The sequence below is a fragment of the Hemitrygon akajei genome, chromosome 18 (assembly GCF_048418815.1).
Source record: "Hemitrygon akajei chromosome 18, sHemAka1.3, whole genome shotgun sequence".
Taxonomy (NCBI): Eukaryota; Metazoa; Chordata; class Chondrichthyes; order Myliobatiformes; family Dasyatidae; genus Hemitrygon; species Hemitrygon akajei.
Window position 1 is genome coordinate 312,889 of NC_133141.1, and position 26,685 is coordinate 339,573.

Consider the following 26,685-nt stretch of genomic DNA (forward strand, 5'->3'; position numbering starts at 1 on the left):
GTGATTGGATCCCTGTTCCAGCATCCTGACAATACAATCTGGCCAGAATGGACCCAGCAGATCCCATTTGTCTGAGAGCTTCCCTGGAACAACAGGGAGTGATGCTGGGGAGACAACAGAACTAGCTGTTCTGGGTAGTGGAGTTGCTTTCTGCCAATGTAGCTGATCTTGTGGCCCAGACTCAGTCACTCCAGCTGTCCCAGAGTGCACATCAACATTCTGTGACTGCATCTTCTGCCCTGTCCTCTGTGGTCTCACATACTCTTCCTGTCCAAGAGCCCTGTCTGCCTCCTCCAGAAAAGTACTCAGGTGAGTCTGGTACCTGCTGCTCTTCTCTTTCCCAGTGCACACTCATTTTTGAATTACAACCAACAACGTTTCTGAATGATCAAGCCAAGGTAGCCTATGTCATCACCCAACTGTCTGGTTGGGTGAGAGAATGGGGAACAGCAGTCTGGGAGGCAGGCTCCCCTTTCTGCAGTAGTTTTCAGTTATTTTCTGAGGAGATGAGAAAAGTGTTTGATCACTTCAAACATGGGAGAGAGGCTGTCTGTGAAATGCTGCACATGCACCGGGGTGCAGATCTGTGTCAGATTACGCCATAGAGTTCTGGACCCTAGCTATCTCCAGCGGCTGGAACTCGGAGGCACAGTACGACACCTTCCTGAAGACATCAAAGGTGAGCTGGTCACCCAGGACCTTCCTGTCGCCTTTGAAGCCCTGGTGGATTTGGCCATCTGTATTGATGTTCGCCTTCAGCAGTGCCTCAGAGGGAGGGGTTCCAGAGAGTTCCTGGGTGAGTTCCAAGCTCCTCGTCAGTCTACGTTGCCCTGCCGTTTGCCTCCATCTACAATTCCTGTTCCAGAGCCTGAGCTATGAAGGTTGACTGTACCCAGCTGACTGAAAGACAAAGGAGAATCAACACCCGTTCCTGTCTGTACTGTGGCCAATCAGACCACTTCATCTCCACCTGCCCAGTAAAATCCAAGTGTTCACCAGTAGGATGAGGAGTATTGGTGAGCGTAACCCCTGTCCGGCCCTCCTCGACACCACTCACTCTCATACCTGCTTCTCTGGAGTGGGGTGTCCAATGGCGAGCAGTCTCCATCTTGCTTGATTCTGGTGTGGAGGTGAGTTTTGTTGATTCCGGCTTGGCTGCCCAGTGGGGACTACCCAGGTCTGCTCTCCAGTCACCATTAATGGCCAATGCCTTGAATGGTCAGAGACTGGCTAGCATCACCCATGTCACAGCCCCAGTGAGTCTCAGTTTATCCGGCAACCATCATGAACAGTTAACCCTTTGTTATTGACTCTCCTCAAGCTCCCATTGTCCTGGGCCATCCCTGGTTAGTCAGACACAACCCCCACGTTAACTGGCTCAGTTGCAAGATTGTAGGCTGGAGCCCATTCTGTCACTCTCACTGCCTCCGCCATGCTCAGATCCCCCCCCCCCCCAAGGAATTTCTGGACCTTGGTGCCATCCCTCTTGAATACATGGACTTCAAGGCTGTGTTCAACAAGTTCTGGGCCACTTCCCTTCTGGCTCATCGTCCATATGATTGCACCATTGACCTCTTGCCTGGCACATCTCCCACAAGGGGCTGCCTATATTCCCTGTCCATACCTGACACAGAAGCCATGAGTAAGTACATTCAAGAATCTCTGGCTGAAGACATCATCCGGCTGTCTTCCTCCCCTGCTGGTGCCGGGTTTTTCTTTGTTGAAAAGAAGGACGGCTCCTTGTGTCCGTGCATTGATTACCAGGGATGAAATGAAGTCACTGTTAAGAACTGTTACCCTCTTCCAATCATGACTTCAGCATTTGAACTACTGCAAGGAGCCTCAGTTTTCACCAAGCTTGATCTCCATAACACCTAACATCTTGTCCGCATCTGTGAAGGGGACAAGTAGAAGACGGCCTTCAACACCACCTCAGGCCATTACAAGTATCTGGTCATGCCATTTGGTCTCACCAATGCCCCCCACCATCTTCCAAGCCCTGGTAAGTGACGTTCTCAGGGACATGCAGAACCAATTTGTCTTTGTGTATCTCAATGACATTTTGATTTTTCCCCAAGTCTCTTGCTGAACACACAGGTCACATCCGCAGAGTTCTCCAGGGCCTTCTGGAGACCCAGCTCTTTGTGAAGGCTGAGAAATGTGAGTTTCATCGCAGTACCATCTCCTTCCTGGGGTATGTAATTTTGGGCGGTTCCATTCAGATGGACCAACAGAAGGTCAAGGCGGTGGTTGAATGGCCCCAATTCTCGACTCATCGGGAGTTGCAACACTTGGGCTTCGCTAACTTCTATCGCCATTTCATTAGAAATTACAGTACACTGGCTGCACCACTCACTGCTCTTACCTCATCGGCTGTAAGATTCTCCTGGTCCCCTGCTGCTGAAAAAGCATTCTCTGACCTGAAGGAACATTTCACCTCTGACCCCATCCTGATTCAACCCCTCACCAGTTCGTTGTGGAGGTGGATGCATCTGACATTGGTGTAGGAGCTGTTCTCTCTCAGCGCTCAGCCAAGGATGAGAAGGTACACCCCTGTGCCGCCTTCTCTCACCGCCTCATTCCCACGGAGCAGAATTACGATGTCGGAAACCCAGGAACTGCTGGCTGTGAAGCTGGCTCTGGAGGAGTGGAGGCATTGGCTGGAGGAAGCCAAGGTGCCATCCTTAGTCTGGACTGTTCACATGAATCTGGAATATATCCGTACGGCCAAGCATCTCAAATCCCGTCAAGCTCGTCGGTCCCTGTTTTTCTCAGGATTTAATTTTACTCTGTCCTTCTGCCCTGGTTCCAAGAATGGAAAACCTGATGCCCTCTCCTGAAGATTTCCCTCCTCTGAGACCCCTGAGGTCCCCAATGTCATCCTCCCTGTTCACTGCCTCGTGGGATCAGCGCAATAGGACATTGAAAACATGGTACCAGCTGCTCAACAGAGTGAGGCAGCCCCCCGTCAATGCCCCACTAACCGTGTTTATGTTCCCAGCTCTGTCCGCTCACAGGTATTGCAGTGGGGTCATTCTTCCCAGTTACCCTGTCACGCAGTTCACGTACTGCCCCAACTGCTCAACAGACGACGCCCTTGCCATCACCCTCCACCTGGCCCTAACCCACCTGGACAAAAAAGACACATACGTTCAGATGCTGTTCATAGACTTCAGTTCAGCATTCAACACAATTATCCCTCAGAATCTGTTTGGAAAGCTGAGCCTACTGGGCCTGAACACCTCCCTCTGCAACTGGATCCTAGACTTCCTGACTGGGAGACCTCAGTCAGTCCGGATCAGGAGCAGCATCTCCAACACCATCATACTGAGCACAGGGCCCCCTCCCCCCCCCGGGCTGTGTGCTCAGTCCACTGCTGTTCACTTTGCTGACCCACGACTGTGCAGTAATACACAGTTTGAATCACATCATCAAGTTCGCCAATGACGTGACCATCAGCAAGAACGACGAGTCAGCTTACAGAGAGGAGGTGCAGTGGCTAACGGACTAGTGCAGAGCCAATAACCTGTCTCTGAATGTGAACAAAACAAAAGAGATGGTTGTTGACTTCAGGAGGGCACAGAGCGACCACTCTCTGCTGAACGTTGACGGCTCCTCGATAGAGATTGTTAAGAGCACCAGATTTCTTGGTGTTCACCTGACGGAGAATCTCACCTGGTCCCTCAACACCAGCTCCATAGCAAAGAAAGCCCAGCGGCATCTCTACTTTCTGCGAAGGCTGAGGAAAGTCCATCTCCCACCCCCCATCCTCATCACATTCTACAGGGGTTGTATTGAGAGTATCCTGAGCAGCTGCATCACTGCCTGGTTCGGAAATTGCACCATCTCGGATCACAAGACCTTGCAGCAGATAGTGAGGTCAGCTGAGAAGATCATCGGGGTGTCTCTTCCCAACATCATGGACATCTACACTACACGCTGCATCCGTAAGGCAAACAGCATTATGAAGGACCCCACACACCCCTCATACAATCTCTTCTCCCTCCTGCCATCTGGGAAAAGGCACCGGAGCATTCGGGCTCTCACAACCAGACTGTAACAGTTTCTTCCCCCAAGATATCAGACTTCTCAATACCCGAAGCCTGGACTGACACCTTACTGCCCTATTGTCTTGTTTATTATTTACTGTAATGCCTGCACTGTTTTGTGCACTTTATGCAGTCCTGTGTAGGTCTGAAGGCTAGTGTAGCTTTTTTCTGTGTTTTTTTACGTAGTTCAGTCTAGTTTTTGTACTGTGTCACGTAACACCATGATCCTGAAAAAAACATTGTCTCATTTTTACTATGTACTGTACCAGCAGTTATGGTGGAAATGACAATAAAAGTGACTTGACTTTTAAATTACCTGGTTTACCTGTAGATGTTGTGTCAGACTGGGGCTCTCAATTCACATCCAATTTCTGGAGTCTGTAATTTCTGTAATCTTCTGGGTGCCTCTGTGAGTCTGTCTTCATGATTCCACCCACAGACCAATGGCCAGACCGAGCGGCCAACCAACAGCTGGAGACAGTATTGCGGTGTCTGGTCTCCCAGAACCCCTCCGCGTGGAGTCAGCAGCTACCCTGGGCCGAGTACGCCATAAACTCTCATCTGTCCTCATCCACCGATCTGTTCCCATTCGAGTACTGCCTTGGCTACCAACCTCCACTGTTTCCTGCCCAGGAGGAGGAGTTTGGCGTTCCATTTGCCGAGGCATTCATCCGCCATTGTCAGCGGATGTGGAGGCACACTCGCTCTGCCCTTCTCCGTGCCTCTGCTAGGATCAAGCGTCAAGCTGACTGCCATCGCTCCAAGGCCCCACATTACCGCCAGGGACAGCGTGTGTGGCTTTAACCCGAGACCTGCCCCTCAAGGTGGATTCCTGCAAGTTCGCCTCTCGCTTCATCAGCCCCTTTCCCATCACTAAAGTCATCAGCCCTGCTGCCGTCTGTCTCAAGCTCCCCCCTCCACTCTCCACCGTATTCATCCCCCCCTTCCATGTGTCCTGCATCAAGCCTTTCAGGAGCCACCCTGTGTCTTGTCCCCAAAACCCCCCTCCCCCACGGCTCATCGATGGGTCAGAGCCCTTCACGGTGCGTCGACTGCTGGACATTCGTCACTGAGGCTGTGGCCTCCAGTACCTTGTGGACCGGGAGGACTACGGTCCTGAGGAGAGGTGCTGGGTCCCTGCCCATAACATTGTGGACCCCTCTCTCATCAGGGACTTTCATCGCCAGCACCCAGCTCTACCTGCTTTGACACCAGGAGCTGTCTGTGTGTGTCGGGGGGGTGGGGGTTGGGTACTGTCAGTACCTCCAGTTGAACTCTGTCTTTTTGTGTGTTTCCCCCCTAGCCGTCTGTCTGTGGTTTTGTATTGCCACTTGTTCTAGTTTGTTTTCATGCCCCATGTGCTCCTGTCCCCACTCCTGCTCTACTCTGGCCCCCGTATTACTGAGTACTCCATCTCTCACCTGTTTCTCATTATTACCTGTAATGCTGCCACGTGTCTCATTGTGCTCCACCTATCATCTGCCTCTCTGGTTATTCCTCAGTGTATTTCAGTCCTGTGTTTTCACCTGTTTATTGCTAGATTGTGCCAGTGAATTTTCCTGAGCCTTTCCAGCATTTGTATCTGTACTCTGTCTTTCTGAATATCGACTCTGCCTGTTTCCCAATTCTGGTTTTTGGATTTCTCTGGATGTTTTGATTTCTGCCTAAACTTTGACGCTGACTTTGTTTGCACCTTGGGATTTCTTACTCAATTAATATCACTGTGTGCACAGCACTGAGTCTGCGATTGGATCCCTACTCCAGTGCCCTGACAGCATGTAAAGGAAGAAATTCTTTTATTCAAGAAAAAGCCATCTTGATTGACTACCTTCTTCCAATAAGATGTTGAAGCTGCTCTCTTATGAAGAACCTCTTAAAATAAAAGACATTTAGCATCTGCTTACATACAGCAGCCATATTCTTCCATGGTTGCCAATACAACAGGGGAGGCTTACTGAGGTTTGTAGATTGTAAATACAGAAAAGGCCAATTGCTCTACTTGTTTCCCAACTGCATTCTTCAACTTGAAGCATATTGGCACTGAGTAGTTCCTGTGGATGTGGAGATGCTATTGTCCAGAAGGTTCTTTGGAAGTAAAAAAAAAAGGTGTAAATCTTGTGATTCAACTTGTTTTATATAGTATTCATACTAATGAAATAACAGTAAACATAGCAGCAGGTAACTAACTCTGACAGTAACTGACTCACTATACTGTAAGTAAGGTAGAAGAAAAGAACTCGAAACTAAAGGTCAGAACAAAGAAGAGCAAGGAAGGAAAGAACTAAGAACCTTGTCTTTATGCTGAAAAACTAATGACAAGAACAGCCAATGAGACTGTTTGATTGATGCTGATATGCTGACAATAAAGAAATTACAAAAAAAATACAGAACTAACTTACTACAAATTACTGCGAATCACTGCATAAAAGAAGTTAAGCTACAAGAAAACTTACAATTAGACACTAATCCAACAGTCCCAGTAATTGAAATGTTACAGTACATTATTGAAATATATTCTTGATAGCAGGGTTTTATTTCTTTTTAGTTACAATATGACAGGAGATATTCAAACCTGAGGAACTTGGAAATATTTCAGATAATGAGATTGGTGTCTCGATCCTGCTCTCACTGTCAGGTTCCTCGATATGAATATTTGACCAGTATTTGTTAACCTATTATTCAAATCAGTCTCAAACAAGAGAAAATCTGCAAATGCTGGAAACCAGTCTAATTGAATTCTTTCAATGCCTCCTGCTTTGCCAAACTCTTCTGCATCTTCCCTTTGAACAAATGAACTTGGAAACATGACAGCTGTATAAAGGGCCAGTGGTCTATTCAGATACAAATAATGAGCAGCGCATCACAAAACAAACATTTCCTTCTCACAGCCCCATCACATCCAGGACATGACAAAAAAGTGGGAGAAAACCCCTTGATGAGACAGAGGGGAAAAAAACATTCTGGGAAATGTATCTCTGAGCACCTCAGGTAAGCAACATTAGTCCAGGAGATCACAAGAAATAAATGTTTATAATGGTACCTGCCTTATATACATTGCAATCTGATGTTATAGGGCTCCACTGATAGGTATGTTTTCACAAGATTACACAGTATGGTACCAAAAATAATTAATATTTCTGTATTTTGTTTAATAGCATCTGCAAGTTTTCAGAATATAGATAAGAAGTGGAAATGCAATGCTTTTTAGGTTGCCAGGACTCATGAACTATAAATGAGAAGCTACTCTCAGCAATAATAACACAAATTAATGCATGAAAAATGGAGGAAGAAAACTACTCTGGACAGACTATAGGGGGAACTGTTCTCCATCAGCTTACCTACTGTCTCAGTAGCCCATGTTGTTTCTTCTGCAGTATCATTGCTAATAGCCTCAAATAAGCCTCTGTCAACCAAGTCCAGCTCCTGGCCTTCATTTGTGGCTGAGCCTGGCGGAGCCATTTCTACTGACAGGAGAAGAGGCAAAGGCAGGTTACTAGTGCCTGAAAACCAGATGCTTTGGGCAGATGGGGCTCCTCAGCTGTGGTTGGCAGCTCATCTGTGTGTGTGTTTGTGTGGCTTCCCATGGTCATGGTCGACCATGGGTACTGCGCCTCCGGTAGTCACTGGTTTGTTGAGCAGTGTCGACTGTGGCTATTGAGGCCGACCCTGGAACGGTAGGCTCTGCCGCAGTTGCTGCATGTGTAGGGCGTCATGGAATTGTTGCCCGCTGTGCTCTCCGTTTAGCTCTCCGCTCCTCAGACTGACTCAGGATCACTCTTTCACCTTGCTCTAGGTGTTGCTGAAGGGTACCTCGCCATTTGTTGTGGTCATCTGCTGTGTCCTCCCAGCACTCTGTGTTGATTTTTAAGGCTTTCATGTTGCGCTTGCAGAGGTCCTTGAAGTGAAGCTGGAGTCTACCAACATTCCTCTTGCCTAGTGCTAGTTCTCCATAGAGGATCTCCTTTGGCAGTCTACCATCCTTCATACGATGGACGTGGCCCAGCCAGCGCAGTCTGCGTCGTCCTAAAAGCGTGAACATTGTGGGAAGTCCAGCATGGGAGAGGACCTCAGAATTTGGGACTTTGTCTCTCTGGGTGATGCTGAGGATGCGGCGAAGGCTGCGCAGGTGTAAACAATTGAGTTTCCTCTCCTGTTTGGAGTAGATGGTCCAAGTCTCACTACCATACAGGAGGGTGCTGATAACACGTGGATTGTACAAGGCAGTCTTGGTCTTTGTAGCGAGTTCCGGATTCTCCCAGACCAGCGAGGAGAGTCGAGCAAGGATCAATGTTGCTTTACCGATACGCCTATTGATTTCAGCATTGAGGGAGAGAGTGTCTTTAATGGTCGACCCCAAGCATGTGAACTCGTAGACCACTTCTAGAGCGTAATTGTCGATGCTAATGGCTGGTGTCTCCACTACGTTCTGGGCAAGGACATTTGTTTTCTTTAGGCTGATGGTAAGCCCGAAGTCCTTGCATGCCTTAGAGGAGCAGTCTGTGGGAGTTTGTAGTTGCTGTTTGGTGTGCGAGGTTATAGCAGCGTCATCAGCAAAGAGCATGTCATGTATTAAGATCTTTCGCACCTTTGTTCTTGCTCTCAGGCGCACAGGGTTGAACAGCCACCCATCAGACCTGGTGTGCACGTAGATGCCTTCTGTCAACGTCCCAAACGCGTGCTTCAATAGCAGAGAGAAGAAGATGCCGAAGAATATTGGGGCCAACACACATCCTTGTTTGACTCCACTATGAATAGTGAAGGGTTCTGATGAGCTGCCATTGTACTGAACAGTAGCCCTCATGTCATCATGGAATGACTTGGTGATACTTCGGAGTTTCAGGGGACAGCCGATCTTGAGGAGAATCTGAAAGAGCCCATCCCTGCTGACAAGGTTGAATGCCTTGGTCAAATTGATGAAAGCAACATAGAGGGGTTTCTGTTGTTCCCTGCACTTCTCCTGGAGTTGACAGAGTGAGAAAATCATGTCGACAGTTGACCTCCTTGTGCAAAAACCACATTGGGACTCAGGGTAGACCCGTTCTGCCAGAGTTTGTAGACGTGCCAGAGCTACATGAGCAAAGACTTTGCCGACAATACTCAGGAGGGAGATACCTCTGTAGTTGGGCAGCTGCTCCTATCACCCTTGTTCTTGTACAAAGTGATGATTTTGGAGTCACGCAGATCCTGTGGTACGGCTCCTTCCTTCCAGCACTGATGGAGGATCTTGTGTAAAGGTTGGAGGAGTGAGCTCTTGCAGTGTTTGATCAGGTCTGGAGGAATCCCATCATTGCCAGGATCTTTCCCTGGGGCCAGACTGTCAATTGCCTTGCTGAGGTCCTCAAAGGTTGGTTCGGAGTCGAGTTCATCCATGACTGATAGGCAATCGATGGCATCAATGGCTGAGCTAACAACGACATTTTCCCCGAGTAGAGCTCAGAGTAGTGTTCTACCCAGCGTTCCATCTGCTTGCTTTTATCAGTGATTATTTCACCACTGGATGACTTCAGGGGTGCTGTCTTACTCTGCAATGGGCCAAGGGCCTCCTTGATACCACCATACATCGATCTGATGTTGCCTGTCACAGCTGCTGTCTGAATGTCCTCACTGAGCTGGAGCCAGTACTCATTTGCGCACTACCTTGCAGTCCATTGCACTTTGCTTCTATCAGCTCAAGGTGCCTGGAGTGTTTGGTCGGATGGTGAGCACTTGTACTCTGTGAGAGCTGCACACTTGGCTTCGATGACAGGAGTCATGATGTTGGACCTTGCCTCAAACCAGTCACTGATCTTCCAAAGATGGAGAGTGCTGATTCGTGGATGGTGTCGTGAAGGTATGACCATTGTTCTGTTGCAGTATCTCCTTATGAGGAGGTAGTCATGGCACCCTGTACTGACTTGGCAAACTGGTCAACCTTTTCTGACTGTTTCATCTCTGTTGTGTTGATGCGAGGTTTTCCAGTTTGTTTGGAGTGGTGGATTTTCCTTCGGATGTAGTTTGATCTTGCAGCATACTAAAGCATGATTCATATCGCAGTCTGCACTGTGGTATGAGCAAGTGATTAGTACAGAGTTAATGTAAGAGCACTTGGTGATGATCATGTCTAGCTGGTACCAATGTTTAGAGTGTGGATGTCGCCATGAGACCTTGTACTGCGACTTCATCTGAAAGTAGGAGTTAGTTACACACAAGCCGTGATAGGAGCAGAACTCCAAGAGATGTTGTCCATTGTCATTTATTTTGCCAATTCCAAAGTGGCCAAGACAAGATGGCCAGGAATCGTTATCAGCTCCCATTCTGGTGTTGAAGTCACCAAGGAGAACAAGGTGCTCATCACTGGGAATACTCCTGACAACAGCTTCTAATTTGTCATAGAACGTGCCTTTTGCCTCAGAGGTGGAGTTCAAAGTAGGGGCATACACACTGATGAGAGATACTGGGCTATGACTGGTGTGTAGGTGGAGAGTCATAAGTCGTTCTGATCCATTTTCTGGTGGTTCCACCATTTGCAACAAGGAGTTCCTAATGGCAAAACCCACTCCATGCTCGTGGGGCTTGTCTTGGTTCTTTCCCTGCCAGAAAAATGTGTAGTCCCTTTCCTTCAGTGTACCTGAATCCGCCAAACGTGTTTCTTGTAGGGCAGCTATATCTACCTTGAGCCTTAGTAGATCATTGTTAATGACCGCTGTTTTTCGTGCATCTTCAATATCCTTGAGGTTTTGGTCAAGTCCAGTCATCATTGTGCAGACATTCCAACATCCCAACTTGAGGGGAGTTGTCTTATTTGATTTGTTTTCTTTCTTGTCTGGTGCAGTAGTTACAGTCAGGTCTTTGTGGAATAATCCATTATCCCCATGCACCCAATGAGGAAAACTGACTGTGGCGGGACAGCACCTTATCGGCTGGAGGCTGCCCAGCTTGAGGCAGGCAGTAGCTGTCCAGTGAAATGCGATGGTCTCTCCCACCATTGGAAGCAACTCCTGGTGCCATGCTCTACACCAATCAAGCATTATGACTTATAACTGATAACTGCTGCTTCCCCTGTTTGTCCAACACTATAAAGCGAAGCTGGAGTGGCCTCTCCAGGGCACAAGCCAGGGCAGAGTTGATATGGAGTGTTGCCCATGCAGTGGGACCCCCCCTCTCCATGCTGATGACAGGTCCAAAGGAACGCCAAACGTTGATACAGTTTGGTGCCAGCAGCATTCCAGGAGTTGCCGTGCTGGTGCTGGGTACAGCAGTCAGCTGCCTTCAGGACCCCAACTCCAGATTTTTCCTTGGGGTTTACTCCTGAAGCCTTTCCCGTGAGCAGGTATAGCCCCAAGGCAGCGGAGGTTTGAAATCAGAGTTTTCCCTCTTCTAGATGAGCTACCATCCGTGGTTAACGAGCCCCATCTGCCCGGAGAAGTTGGTTTTAGGGTGCTAGTGGCCCGCCTTTGCCCTTCCTCCTGTCAGTGAGAACAGCTCTGCCGGGCATAAGAACTATGCCACACGTGAAGGCCAGGAGTTGGACCTGGTTGTCAGAGGCTGTTTGAGATGCACACCATGAAGAGCATTTGTTTAGCAGTGGGAGCTCGTCCCCACTACCACCCTTCGGCTATGACTACCTTTGGAACCTTTGGCAGCTCATCTAGGAGAAGGAAAACTGATCTCAAACCTCTGCTGCCTTGCAGCTACACCCACGCATGGGGAAGGCCTCAGGAGTGAACCCCAAGGGAAAAATTTGGAGCTGGAGCCCCTAGGCAGTCCAACATTGAGTTCAATGTTGACTGTCAATTTCTGTGATGCTGCTGGTAACAAGTCATTTGTTCATCAGTTGCATGAAGAGGGGGAGCTTGCTACATGTGCAACAGCTTCCTCTCCATATTGTACTGCCCAGACGTGCATATCTAGACAGCTAGGACACAATATCCATGGTCACTTCTGACCAACGGAGGCCTCGGACATCATTGCTAATGAGAGGATATCAACAAATAAGAAAAAACTATTGTTATGTCTGTACAACTACAAATCAAATAAAGAAAGGCACACACTTGGAGGTGGTTAACTTGTATATTCACTTTGCAAAGTGAACTACAAATCAATGTGCATGGGTAAGTTATCCGTCAATAAATAATGCTGAGGGGAATCATTGTACTACAAGAAATAGATCCATACATTACACTTACTCCCCCTTTAGATTGATGTAACATAATACTGTATATGTAACAAAATATTCAATTTCCCTTCAACAGACCATGTTCACATATACATGCTTTCACCGTAACAGTATTTTCTTGATTTTTTTTTCCTTTTAAAAAATAACAGTCTATTAAGTAACTTCACTATACTAAAGTTTCGGTCTTTTGGGTGGGTGCTCTGTTTCTTTCAGGATCGTGCCTCTGGACTTGGGAAGTGGTATCAGGTTTGGCAGGTGTCTTATCAAAGACAACATTCTCTCTTTTGCAGGTATCATGTTGCTGTTAGTAACACGATCATCACTGAGAGTTATGTCCGATGACTGTAATGTGTCTATCTTGTTGGACTCAAATGACCAAGGTGTGTTCTTTGGATGAGCATCCAGTATCTGGTCCACATGATATCTCCATGTATGATCCCCAACATCCCCTGAGTACATCAGTGGTACAGTTCTTGTAGCTATCCTACTGGGTGTCCACTTCTCTTCTTTGTAATCACCATAAGACCATTAGACATAGGAACAAACTGTGGCCATATGACTCATCGAGTCTGCTCTGCCATTCAATCATGGCTAATCCTTTTTTCCCCTCCTCAACCCCACTCCCTGGCCTTCTCACAATTAGTCTTCGCCTTAAATACACTCAACGACCTAGCCTCCTCTACTGCCTGTGGTAACAAATTCCATAAGATATTGGAGCAGAAGTAGGCCATTTGGCCCATCAAGCCTGCTCCACATTAAATCATGGGCTGATCCAATTCTTCCAGTCATCCCCACTCCCCATCACCCCATACCCTTTGATGCCCTGGCTAATCAAGAACCTATCTATCTCTGCCTTAAATACACCCATTGACTTGGCTTCCACAGTTGCTCGTGGCAACAAATTCCACAGATTTACCACTCTCTGACTAAAGTAATTTCTCTGCATCTCTGTTCTAAAAGGACGTCTTTCAATCCTGAAGTTGTACCCTCTTGTCCTAGAATCCCCTACCACGGGAAATAACTTTGCCATATCTAACCTGTTCAGGCCTTTTAACATTCTGAATGTTTCTATGAAATCCCTCCTCATTCTCCTGAGCTCCAGGGAATACAGCCCAAGGGCTGCCAGACGTTCCTCATACGGTAGCCCTTTCATTCCTGGAATCATTCTCATGAATCTTCTTTGAATCCTCTCCAATGTCAGTATATCCTTTCTAAAATAAGGAGCCCAAAACTGCACACAATACTCCAAGTGTGGTCTCACAAATGCCTTATAAAGCCTCAACATCACATCTCTGCTCTTACATTCTATACCTCATGAAATGAATGCTAACATTGCATTTGCCTTCCTCATCATTTAGAAAATAGAATGCACATTTATTTTTGCTAATTAAGTGCATGACCATGCATTTTCCAACATTGTATTTCATTTTCCCATTCTCCTAATCTGTCCAAGTCTTTCTGCATCCTACCTGTTTCCTCAACACCACCTGTCCTTCCACCAACCTTTGTATCATCTGCAAACTTGGCAACAAAGCTATCTATTCCATCATCTAAATCATTTATATACAACATAAAAATAAATGGTCCCAACACCGACCCCTGCAGAACACCACTAGTCACTGGCAGCCAACCAGACAAGGATCCTTTTATTCCCACTCGCTGCCTCCTACCAATCACCCAATGCTCTATATTATTAACTTTCCTGTAATACCATGGGCTCTTACCTTGGTAAGCAGCCTCATGTGTGAACCCTTGTCAAAGGCCTTTGAAAGTCCAAATACACAACATCCACTACATCCCTTTATCTATCCTGCTTGTGATCTCCTCAAAGAATTCCAACATGTTCATCAGGCAAGATTTTCCCTTAAGGATACCATGATGACTTTGTACTATTTTATCCTGTGTCATTAAGCATTCCATAACCTCATCTTTAACAATTGACTCGAACATCTTCCCAACCACTGAGCGGAGGCTAACTGGTCTATAATTTCCTTTAGAACCATAGACCATTACAGTACAAAAACAAGCCTTTTGGCCCTCCTTGGCTGTGTCGAACCATTTTTCTGCCTAGTCCCACTGACCTGCACCTGGACCATATCCCTCCATACCCCTCTCATCCATGCACCTGTCCAAGTTTTTCTTAAATGTTAAAAGTGAGCCAACATTTACCACTTCATCTGGCAACTCATTCCACACTCCCACCACTCTCTGTGTGAAGAAGCCTCCCCTAATGTTCCCTTTAAACTTTTCCCCCCTCACCCTTAACCCATGTCCTCTTTTGTTTCTCCCCTACCCTCAGTGGAAAAAGCCTGCTTGCATTCACTCTATCTATACCCATCATAATGTTATATACCTCTATCAAATCTCCCCTCATTCTTCTACGCTCCAGGGAATAAAGTCCTAACCTATTCAACCTTTCTCTGTAACTCAGTTTTCCAAGTCCCAGCAACATCCTTGTAAACCTTCTCTGCACTCTTTCAAACTTATTAATATCTTTCCTGTAATTCGGTGACCTTTCTGCTGCCTTCTTCCTTTCTTAAAGAATGGAGTGTTATTTGCAATTTTCCAGTCCTCCGGAAGCAAGCCAGAGTCTAATGATTTTTGAAAGATAATTTCTAATGCCACCACAATCTCTAACACTACATTTTTCAGAACCCTAGGGTGCAGTTCATCTGGTCTGGGTGACTTATGTACCTTCAGGTCTTTCAGCTTTTTGAGCACCTTCTCATAGTAACTGCCTTCACAATCTCTACCACAACTTCTTTCAGAACCTAGGTGACTTAAGCACTTTTGGTTCTTTCAACTTTTTGAGCATCTTCTCCCTTGTAATAGTAACTGCACTCACTTCTGTTCCTTCACACACTACAACATCTGGCACACTACCAGACACTTCCACAGAGATTAGTGATACAAAACATTCATTTAGTTCATCTGCCATCTCCTTGTCCCCCATTATTGTTTCTCCTGCCTCATTTCTAGTGGTCCTATATCCACTCTCATCTCTCTTTTATTTTTTACAGATTTTGAAAAAACTTTTACTATCCACTTTGATATTATTTGCTACCTTGCTTTCATATTCCATCCTTTCCCTTCTAATGATTCTTTTAATTGCTCTCTGTGGGTTTTTAAAAGCTTCCCAATCCTCTCTTCCCATTAATTTTTGCTTTGTTGGATGCCCTCTTTTTTACTTTTACATTGGTTTTGACTTCTCTCGTCAGCCAATTTGTACTATTTTGCCATTTGAAATTTACTTTGTTTTGGAATACTTATATCCTGCAACTTCCTCATTTTTCCCAGAAACTCACACCATTGCTGCTCTGCTGTCATCCCTGCCAGCATCTCCTTCCAATTTACTTTGGTCAATTCCTCTCTCAGACCACTGTAATTTATCTTACTCCATTGAAATACTGCTACGTCAGACTTTACTTTCTCCTTATCAAATCTCAAGTTGAACTCAATCATATTGTGATCACTGTCTCCTAAGGGTTCTTTTACCTTAAGCTCCCCAATTGCCTCCGGTTCATTACCCAATGCAGTATAGCTGATCCCCTAGTAGGCTCAGCAACAAACTGCACTTAAAAGCCATATGATAGGCATTCAACAAATTTACTCTCTTGAGATCCATTTACAACCTGATTTTCCCAATTGACTTGCATGTTGAAATCTACCATGACTACCATAACATTGCCTTTTTGACACACTTTTTCTATTTCCTGTTGTAATCTGTGGTCCACATCCCACCTACTGTTTGGAGGCCTGTATATAACGCCATCAGGGTCCTTTTACCCCTGCAGTTGCTTAACTCAGCCCACAAGGATTCAACATCTTCAGATCCTATGACACATCTTACGACTGATTTGATGGCATTCTTCACCGGCAGAACCACGCCACCCCTCTGCCTACCTTCCTAGCCCTCCGATACAATGTGTAACCTTAGACATTCAGCTCCCAACTACAACCATCCTTCAGCCACGATTCAGTGATGACCACAACATAATAACTGTCAATCTGTAATATTGCAACAAGATTATCCACCTTATTTCTTATACTCCACGCATTGAGATTTTACACTTTGAGTACTGTATTTGCTCCCCTTTCAGATTCTGCATCCCTAATGCACTGATACTCACCCTGCTGACTGCAATTTTGTCCTGTCATCTGCCTGCCCTTCCTGACAGTCTGACTGCAAGCTATCTTTGCTTTTTTTTACCACCCATCTGATCCAGAGTCCATTCACTCCCATTCCTATCACTCTGCCAAATTAGTTTAAACCCTCCCCAACAACTCTGACAAACCTGTCCGCAAGAATATTGGTCCCCCTCTGGTGCAGGTGCAACCTGTCACTTTTGAACAGGTCATACCTCCTCCAGAAGAGATCCCATTGATCCAAGTACCTGAAGCCCTGCCATGAGGTAATGCTCCAGCTATCTAAGACCTTAGTCAGACCTTAGTCACTTGGAGTACTGTGTTTAGTTCTGATCACCTCACTACAGGAAGGATATGGAAGCCATAGAAAGGGTGCAGAGGAGATTTACAAGGATGTTGCCTGGATTGGGGAGCATGTTTTATGAGAATAGGTTGAGTGAACTCGGCCTTTTCTCCTTGAAGTGACGGAGGACGAGAGGTGACCTGATAGAGGTGTATAAGATGATAAGGGGCATTGATCATGTGGATAGTCAGAGGCTTTTACCCAGGGCTGAAATGGCTGGCACGAGAGGGCACAGTTTTAAGGTGCTTGGAAGTAGGTACAAAGGAGATGCCAGGGGTAGGTTTTTTATGCAGAGAGTGGTGAGTGCATGGAATGGACTGCCGGCAACAATGGTGGAAGCATTAGGTACATGGAGCTTAAAAAAATAGAGGGCTATAGGTAACCCTAGGTAATTTCTAAGGTAAGGATATGTTCGGCACAACTTTGTGGGCTGAAGGGCCTGTATTGTGCTGTAGGTTTTCCATGTTTCTATACGAGATGGAAAATGGAATGGGGAATGGTGAAGTGGGGGGCATTACCGGAAGTTCATGCCATCAGAGTGGAGACTACCCAGGCAGAATAAAAGGTGTTGTTCCTCCAACCTGAGTGTGGCCTCATCACGACAGTGGAGGAACCCATGGGTGGACATATCGGAATGGAAATAGGAAGTGGAATTAAAATGGGTGGCTACTGGGAAATCCCACTTGTTTTGGCAGATGGAACGTAGATGCTCAGCGAAGCGGTCTCCCAATCTACGTCGAGTCTCACCGATATACAGGAAGCCACACCAGGAGCACCGGACACAGTAGATGACCCCAGCAGACTCACAAGTGAAGTGTCACCTCACCTGGAAGGACTGTTTGAGGCCCTGAATGGTAGTGAGGGAAGAGGTGTAGGGACAGGTATAGCACTTGTTCTGCTTGCAGGGATAAGTGCCAGGAGGGAAATCAGTGAGGAAGGAGGAATGGAGAAGGCTGTCGCATCAGGTGCAATCCCTACAGAAAGCAGAAAGTGTGGGGAAGGGAAAAATGTACTTGGTGGTGGGATCCCATTGGTGGTGGTGGAAGTTCTGGAGAATTATGTGTTGTACGCGGAGGCTGGTAGGGTGGTAGGTGAGAACAAGAGGAACCCTATCCCTGGTAGGGTGGTAGGAGGATTGGGTGATGGGAGACGTGTGAAATGGAAGAGATGCAGTTGATAGTGGAGAAAGGAAAGTCTCTTTCTTTGAAAAAGGAGAACATCTCCTTCGTTCTAGAATGAAAAGCTTCATCCTGAGAGCAGATGCAGCGGAGAAGGAGGAATTAAGAGAAGGGGATGGTGTTTTTATTCCGTTTGGGTAGCCTCCAACCTGATGGCATGAGCATCGATTTTTCAAACTTCCAGTAGTGCCCCCACCCACCCTTCACCATTTCCCATCCCCTTTTCTCTTCCTCACCTTATCTCCTTGCCCACTCATTGCCTCCCTCTGGTGCTCCTCCTACCTTTTCTTTCTTCCATAGCCTTCTATCTCTTTCACCAATCAATTTCTCAGCTCTTTACTCCATTCTTCCCTTCCCAGTTTCACCTACCACCTTGTGTATCTCTCTCCCTTTCCCCACCTTTTAAACCTACTCCTTCGCTTTTTCTCCAGTCCTGCCAAAGGGTTTCAGCCCATAATGCTTCATCCAGTTCATTTCTGGCCTTCATGCCACTGAGTTTACCAATACCCTTCTCAAACACCTTATCATTAGATTAAGCAGCTGTGACAATCTCTGGTTAGTGCTAGTTGCCTGTTGATGTTATATCAAAAGCTTTGATTGTGTACTAGTCTAGTTGGATTTTTCTTAACTATTCATATCTTTAAAGTGCTGACCCTCCACTCTTCAACACATAAAGCTCTAGCTGCTGTGTTTTGCCTCTGTACATCACATTCACTTCCAGTTTGCCTTTAGAAGACAATATTTTTTGCCTGTGTAGGTCTTTATCATCACCAAGGTCTTTTCTAATGGTAGCTTAGTAAACAGTCTGTTGTAGTCAGCTGTTGAGATTACAGACAAATCTGACCCTGTATTCAGTTTTACACCAGACTCATCTGTTGTGATCCAGATGATTTTGTGATCTGCTTCAATAATGCTATTCAGTTCTAGACATGACAGCTTACCTTTGTCACACTCTGCATTGCCTAATTCTGTTTTGCAGTCAGTCACTTTATGCATTTGTTTAGTTTTATGTTTGAAACTTTTCACTCTGTGTGGTTTTTCTCTTTGGTTCTGCTTCTTGTCGGTGTTGCAAACTCTCTCCATGCGCCCTTGTCTGTGACACTTTCTGTATACGTTTTCTTTGAAACCAACAGTCACTTGTATCATGAGAGGATTTGCCACATTGATAACAATTTTGGCTTTTTGCACCATTCAGGGGTATTTTTTGCATTTCACATTCTAAACTCTTTTTCTGTTGTTCTTACACTTCCTTTGCTGTTGTCTCCATTGATATTGATAATGCCCATTCTAAGATTTGGTCTTTTTCTGACAATAGTCTCTTTTGAGTGCTTTGACTATCCATGCCACATACAAGCTTGTCCCTTGATGCATCAGAAAGTCCACCTCCCAAGTCACAGTATTAGGGAAGTTTGCACAGTTCTGCAATGCATTCAGAAATGCTTTCATCCTTTAACTGGTTACTTTCATAAAATCAAAATCTCCCAGCTATTACTAGTGCATTTAGGCTCAAGTGATTTTGTAAAATATCAACAATGTTGGCTGATGTCTTGCTAAGTTGCATAAGAGCCTATACGTTTTAGTACCCATTAAGCTAAGAGCTGTGGAGAATTTATTTTCTTCAACCACATTGTTAGCATTTCAATACAGTTCAGCCCTCTCAATATATGATTCCCAGTCCTCATTAGCTCTATCAAATTCATTAACTTTCCCAACAAAGGCTATTGTCACTTTATTTTCACTTTAGCTTTGCTAGTTATGCATCACTCACTGTGTACTGTGCACTGTTACTCACGCATCCCTGTGCTAGCATCTGTGACTGCCTTCACTGTACTGGTTCACTCTTTCCTCTTGCTGTCTCTCTCCCTTCCTCCGAGTTCTGTCATCTCATAACTGTCGGTGCAGTTGGTGATATTCACTGACATTCAGGTTCGTATTCATTGCCAATTTGTTGTGTCTGTACAACTACATATTAAATGAATAAAAGCATGCACTCAGAGATGTAGCTATATGCACTTTGCAGAAGGAGCTCCAAATCAATGTGCATGGGTAAGTTATCAGTAAATAATTAGTGCTACAAGAAATAGATCTGTACATTACAATTATACCTGTATCTCAAAATGTAATCTGCCCAGTGTCCTTCCAATATTCACTCTTTCAGCCTTAAAAACATGGAAATCCTTTGTATAAATATGCAGGATAAGGCCACAGAAATGGCAATATCATATAATCTGTGCAAAGTCCAATAGCTAAACAAAAAGGTTTAAGTGAAAGAAAATAAAGGGAATTATTTAGCAATTTTTCTGTGCTCTAAAGTGCAAGCAGCTTGAGTAGTTTTGTGTGAGTCTGGATGAAATTTATTAATGTGCACAGCATTCAATGCAGGGTTCATGTAAGTATTGCAATTCTCTGAGTTTCTGTGCAGTTAGGGACAACTTGCACAACTAAAAACTATTAGATGGGATTAAAATAGGATTAGTGTAAATGTGTATTTGATGGTCAGTGCAGATTCAATGGGCTGAAGGGCCTGTTTCTGTGTTGCATTGCTATAACTCTACATTAAAGTGTTAAAATGTGATTTTCTGCTGTTGTGAGGCTTCATTACCCCTTCATTATTGGGCAGTTTTGCCATTGTGTGCCTGTTGGAACATTGGAAAAAGTATCACTGATCCACAATAGCTATTGTTGGAGATAGGCACCAGAGGCAAGGATGGGTGCGTTTGGTTAAGCTAAAGTGGATTTTACTTGTGATTGAAGATTCTTGGAGATATTCGTCTTGAAATCAATATGGCCTGCACGTGACTTCAGACTCAGCTGTGTGCTGTACTCTTGTAGCTTCCTGGTAAACTGTACAGAGTTAGGGAATTTTGGGATGAATAATAAATGATACTCATATCCTGTATTGTGAATACATTTAAAAAATGTGACCAGGCCTTCACACTGCAATGAATGACAGATTTTGCAAGCAAGGATTGTGGTACCATCCTTTGTTCACATTACTGTTTGAACTTTCAGGCAATATCCTCCACGAAAGTTTTCAAGATGTAGCATTACTGAATATCATCTGTTTCTGCAGGCTGGAGGTGGCATCTGTCTTTTCAATAAACCTCTTAAGGTAAGGCCTTTTGATAAATGGTAAGCAACCTTTTCTGAAGTGAGGATTTTGTTTAATGTTGTTAACTTAATACAAAATTTCATCATTATTGTGGATCATATACGTTTACTGTCTTTATCTCATATTAATCACCTGGAGGTCAGATAGATTCTGTTATGTTCAGTCTTTATTCATCTGTATCTGTGAGAACTTATTGTCTGTCATTTAACTGCAGTGTTTGCATAAAAATAACTTCATGTTATGCAAACATTGCTGCTGGTTGCAGACACAAATGTTTACTTCATTTCAAATAGCATTGAATTCACATCGTCTTAACAGGATTTTGTTTCCTTTCAATGCACCTTTTTGGTTGCTGAACTTGCTGCCTCCATTGTTGTACTTAGTGTTACCACCACATCCGGTTCCCTGGATAAGATTATGAAAAGGGACAGAAAGATTTTTGAAATACCATTGAGACAGTTTGCATCAAGAAGCACTATTCTGGAGCCTGCACAGTTCATGACAGGTTCAACACAATTGAATACAGAGGCTGACACTTAGCTGCAGACTAACCTAGAAGGAAACATTTCTCATAGCAATCAGATATCAGCAACATGGAAGAAAGGGAGGCCACAAGAGAACGATAATGAGCATCGAGAGTTAATCTTTCAAAGAAGTGCTTAGGAACCTTTGTGCATGAAATACAAGCATAGAGAGAGGTTTTAAGCACTGGGGTGGGTAATGAGGGTGAGGTTCACAGAAGCTTCAACAGGGCCACCATTTAAATAGCCTGGTGGGCTGTCACTGAACTTGTCTCCTCCAGGAATGAGGAGCACCACACAATCGGGTAATGTTGTAAGGTGTTTCATGACCTCATTTATTTTTATTTATTCATTTTCCGGCATCTGATATTATTAGCAAGGCCTGCATTTATTGCCCTTTAGAAGTTGGCAGAGAGCTGCAGTCATTTGGGTGGGGTATTTCCACAATGCTACTGGGTGGGGTTCCAGGATTTAAATCCAGTGACAATAAAGGAGCAGTAGTATATTTGCAAATCAAATTAGTATACAACTTGGAGGGAAGAGATTCAAATTGTGACAATGTCCTTGATGGTTGAGGTCACCAGTTTGGAAATTGCTGTCAGTATAGTCTGGGAAAGTAATTGTAAATGGTGTACAATGCTGCCACTAAAAATTTAGGGTGATGGGTGGAATGCCAATCAAGCAAACTGGTTTGTCAGAGGTACTGTTCAGCTTCTTGAGAGTTGGAGTTGCAATCAAGTGAGCGATTGGAAATTATTCAATCAAGCTCCTGACTTGTTCTTAGTGGATAATGGCAAGGCTCTGTAATATCAGGCAGCAAACCTTGATACGGATACACAGCTCCTGCAGTTCTTGTAGCCACACTAAGAGGCTGGTCCATTTCAATTCTGTTGAATGGCAGATTCCAGGATGTTGATAGTGGAGGATTATTTGATGATAACAGCAATGAATATCAAGGTTAGATGGTTCGGTAGTCATTTCCTGGCACTTAAATGCTCTGAATGTTATCTGCTACTTATTAGCCCATACCTGAATGCAAGCATCAGTTTCTTCATTTGCTAAGTAGTAGTGTATGGAATTGAACATTGTGTAATCATCTGCAAACAACTCTATTGCTGATTTTGTAAAAGGGAAGGAAAGTCTTTGATAAGGCAGCTAGACGTGTCTAGGACATTGTGTTGAGAAATTCCTGCAGCAATGTTCTAGGCACACCTGCCTCTAGGAAAATGAACAATGTTAATGCATATCACAAACAGAAGTGCCAGTTTCATTTTCATAGTTGACATTATTTTCAGCTGAAAATGGTAATTAGAAAATACTACTTCATGTATGCTTGATTTATGGACACATAGTACCTAAAATTCAGTACTGAGAACTTGTTGGTATCTTAGATTAAGAGATAATGGTAGTGAGGGTTTGGGCTGGGTTCTATTTATGTTTGGATGAAGACTCTTACCACCCCTCCCCCATCCCTCACGTTGAACTCAAAACAGCTCCAAAAATTACTCAATCAAATAATCTTAAACCATCGGCACATTTTAGCATGTTTTATACAAATTTAGTTTTTTATTATTTATATATTTACAGCTACAGCATGGTAATAGTCCCTTTCGGCCCAATGAGACTGCACTGGGCAATTATACATACCCATGTGACCAATTAACCTACTAACACATACAACTTTCGACTGTGGGAGGAAACCAGAGCATCCAAAGGAAACCCATGCAGTCATGGGGAGAACATTCAAACACCTTACAGCTGCAGTGGAATTAAACCCAGGTTGCTAGCCCAGTATTAGTATTACACAAACTGTTGTGCTACTGTGACATCCCAATAAAATAATGTCATATAATGGAATCACTTACAAGTTTTGATTTAGTGATTTTTACTGAAAATTTATGTTAGCTCCATTTTACAATTTCACAGCTGGTTGACCCTCAAGAATGTGGGAATGGATATGTGGAAAATGGAGAAGAGTGTGATTGTGGAACCGCAGCTGTAAGTAGATACTATTGTGTCCCAACTGCAAAGTCACCAATTTGATTTGGTGTCAGCATATCAGAGAATCTGTCCTCAGACCAGCATGTAAGTGTCATCTCAAAGGAGGCACAATAGTGCCTCTACTTCCTTGGAAGCTTTGAATAGTTATGGCATGTACCCAAAATCTTTGACAAACTCCTATAGATGCACAGTGGAGAGTATCTTAACTGGCTGCATCACAACTTGGTGTGGAAACGCCGATGCCCAGGAACAGAAAAGACTCCAGAAAGTGGTGAATACAGCCCAGTCTATCACAGGATAATTCCTTCCATTTCAATACATCTTAACCAACTGTGGTTTGTGTACTGGGAACTTACATGTGGCCAAATTCCCCATTCCAATGCAATTTTATTGGATTGCATTTATTCTGCGAGTGACTCCTTTGACATTGATAACAGAAAATTCAACAACAGACTATACGACAAATTTAATTAAATGTTGCCGAGTAGTATCTACAGTTTAACCACTTCTCATTAGGAATGCCCATTAGAAAAAGCAACCCCTTATTATCCATGTACTGTATATAAAATTGTAAATAATGCACTTTCTTTCTCTTTTGTTCCAGTGTGCCAATTATCCACCACTTACCTCGAGCCTCAGTTAGTCTGGTTCTTCATTCTGTTGTGTTGTTTCACAAAACTCAAGTACAACTGACACTCCACCAATTTGTATCCTAGAAGACTGTAACACCCATTTTTAAGAAACTGTTAAAATAAAATAGTTATTCATTTATTTTTGTATTTGAGAAAATTCTTGTATGAAATCACAATAAATTTATTTAATCCCCCTCCAGGAATGTAGTAAAGTGGGTGGGAACTGCTGCAAGAAGTGTACCCTTACACACAATGCAATGTGTAGCAATGGACTCTGCTGCCGAGATTGTCAGGTAAGGTGACTTTCATAAACCTATTATTCAAGTTGGAACATGCCTAAGAACTGAATGTAATCAAGTGGTTAATCCAGTAAGCATTCTTACCCGTGTTCTCAGGAATTATTAGAATTGAATAACTGAGAGCAGTTGCCTGATGAAACTCAAATCCACAGCACAGATTAAAAAATATAAAAATCTAGAAGAGAATAGATTACCTTGAGATTTGAGTCTGTCATGGTCCGGTCCGTGAAATCTGCATTCCGGTTCACAGTCCAGTCCATCGATCCTTATTCTGGGTTTTCCTGTTTTCCCTGGTTCCATTGGGTGCCTTAATTGAGGCACCTGATTCTCATTTTGGGCTGGCTCCATAAATAGCTTCAGGATTCAGCTTCAGGCTGCTGGACTGGGTTGGAGCTTGATGGTGGTTGGCTAAACAACTAGATTGTGAATGGACGGAGAATGGCAGGAGGAAGTGACAATTTGGGAAGTGAGTTAGAGATGGAGGTTGGTGGGAATGAGGAATGGAGTGGAAAAAGCAAGAAAAGAAAACAGAGGTATGTGATGTCAAACTCTGAGGAGTCAGGGGATGACCGAAGTAGGATAGCAAAACAATGGAAAGAAGATGAAATTAAAGCAATTATAAAACTGAGTGAAGACGGGATGTCTTTTGATGATTGGAACCCGATTCATTTGACGAAGGTAATCAACAAACTTATAGGCAAGGTCAAAAGAGCAAAGCATTATGAAATGGATCGCTATTAGTGATTTGTCGGGATAGTGCTCGGTAAGGCGAAGTGATAAGATTAAATAAAATAGATGGAAGAAAAATACAATGTTCAATACCCAACAATAGAAAGTGGACTAGAGGAGTTATTTTGGGAATACCAACAAAAGTTACTAAGGATGAGATTAAACAGAACATAAAAGGAACAAAAATTATTGAGGCCAAATGTTTGAAAGTTACAAAAAATGGAAAAAAATGTGATAGTTTATCAGTTATGATTAACTTTAATGAAGAAAGATTGCCGACTAAAGTTTATTTGGGGTATATTTGTTATGAGGTCAGAATATATATACCACTGCCTTTAAGATGCTTTAAATGTCAGATATTTGGGCATATTATGGCAGTCTGCAGAGGGAAACAAAGATGTGGGAGATGTGCTGGAGAGCATGAATATGGGAAATGTGAGGCGGGAGCTAGGCTGAAATGCTGCAATTGTGGCGAGGAACACTGCACGGCTTATCGAGGGTGCCTTAATAGCAAGAAGGCAGCTGAGATACTATATATATATATATATATATATTTTTTTTTTTTTTTTTTTTTTAAATTTTTTTTTATATTAGTTTTTCAAAACATTTTACAAAATTAAAAACCCCAAATCCCAATGAGGAGCATTAATACAGTGCAAGATTAAGCATACAATAACAATATGCTACAAAGGAAGAGAATTTAACAAAAAAAGCACCTAAATTAAAGACAAGTGAGCTTAGCGTCCTCCCCAGGCCCCACAACACAAGAAAAAAACAACAACAACTCCAGACCAACCACCACACAGTATAAAGAGTATAAGTCCAGACAGTCAAACTCCCAGACTGTGAATACACTTAGCAACAGAGGATAATAATGCCTACTACCAGAAAAAAAAGGGAGCTGAAAGCAAGGGACCAAAAAACAAAAAACAAACCCTAGTCAAGAGGAAGGTTATGAAAGTACTTGATAAAAGGTCCCCAGACCTTATGTAACTTTAGATCCGAATTAAGAACCGATTGAATAGCTAAGGCAGATTTAGTAGGTGATCTGGTAACAGAGGACGATCGGTCCAGTTTAGGATCCAACCAACAGTTAAAATCACCACCCAATATAAGAGAGTATGAGTTTAAGTCTGGTAGTGAGGAAAAAAACCGTTCAAAAAAGTTAACATCATCAAAGTTGGGGGCATACAGGTTTGCTAGTGCAACTTTAGTGTTATATAGTTTACCAGAAACAATAATAAAATGGCCATTTGTATCAGATATTTTATTATGGAGTTCAAAAGGAATATTTGAATTAATAAGAATGGAAACTCCCCTAGCTTTAGCGACAAAGGATGAATGAAAATGCTGACCCGCCCACTTTGACAGAAGCCGGGAGTTATCAAAACAACGAGTATGAGTTTCTTGAAGGAAAGCAATGTCAGCTTTGAGTTGTTTGATATGTGAGAATACCTTCCTCCTTTTAACAGGGTGGTTCAGTCCCTTTACATTCCAGCTCACAAATTTAAGTGCACCAG

At 44.0% G+C, this 26,685-nt stretch overlaps 1 protein-coding gene across 5 annotated transcripts in view; it reads left to right on the forward strand.

The window, feature by feature from the left end:
• Positions 1 to 26,685, forward strand: part of adam11 (ADAM metallopeptidase domain 11) — a 376,715-nt gene that overhangs the window by 215,210 nt on the left and 134,820 nt on the right. For all 5 annotated transcript variants that reach the window (XR_012101994.1, XM_073070643.1, XM_073070642.1 and 2 more), the window contains exons 15-17: positions 20,884 to 20,983; positions 23,431 to 23,502; positions 24,338 to 24,430. Coding sequence is in view for 4 of the 5 variants with exons in the window: in XM_073070643.1 (XP_072926744.1) it covers positions 20,884 to 20,983; positions 23,431 to 23,502; positions 24,338 to 24,430 (265 nt within the window). In the remaining variant the exon portion in view is untranslated. The remainder of the gene's footprint in view (positions 1 to 20,883; positions 20,984 to 23,430; positions 23,503 to 24,337; positions 24,431 to 26,685) is intronic.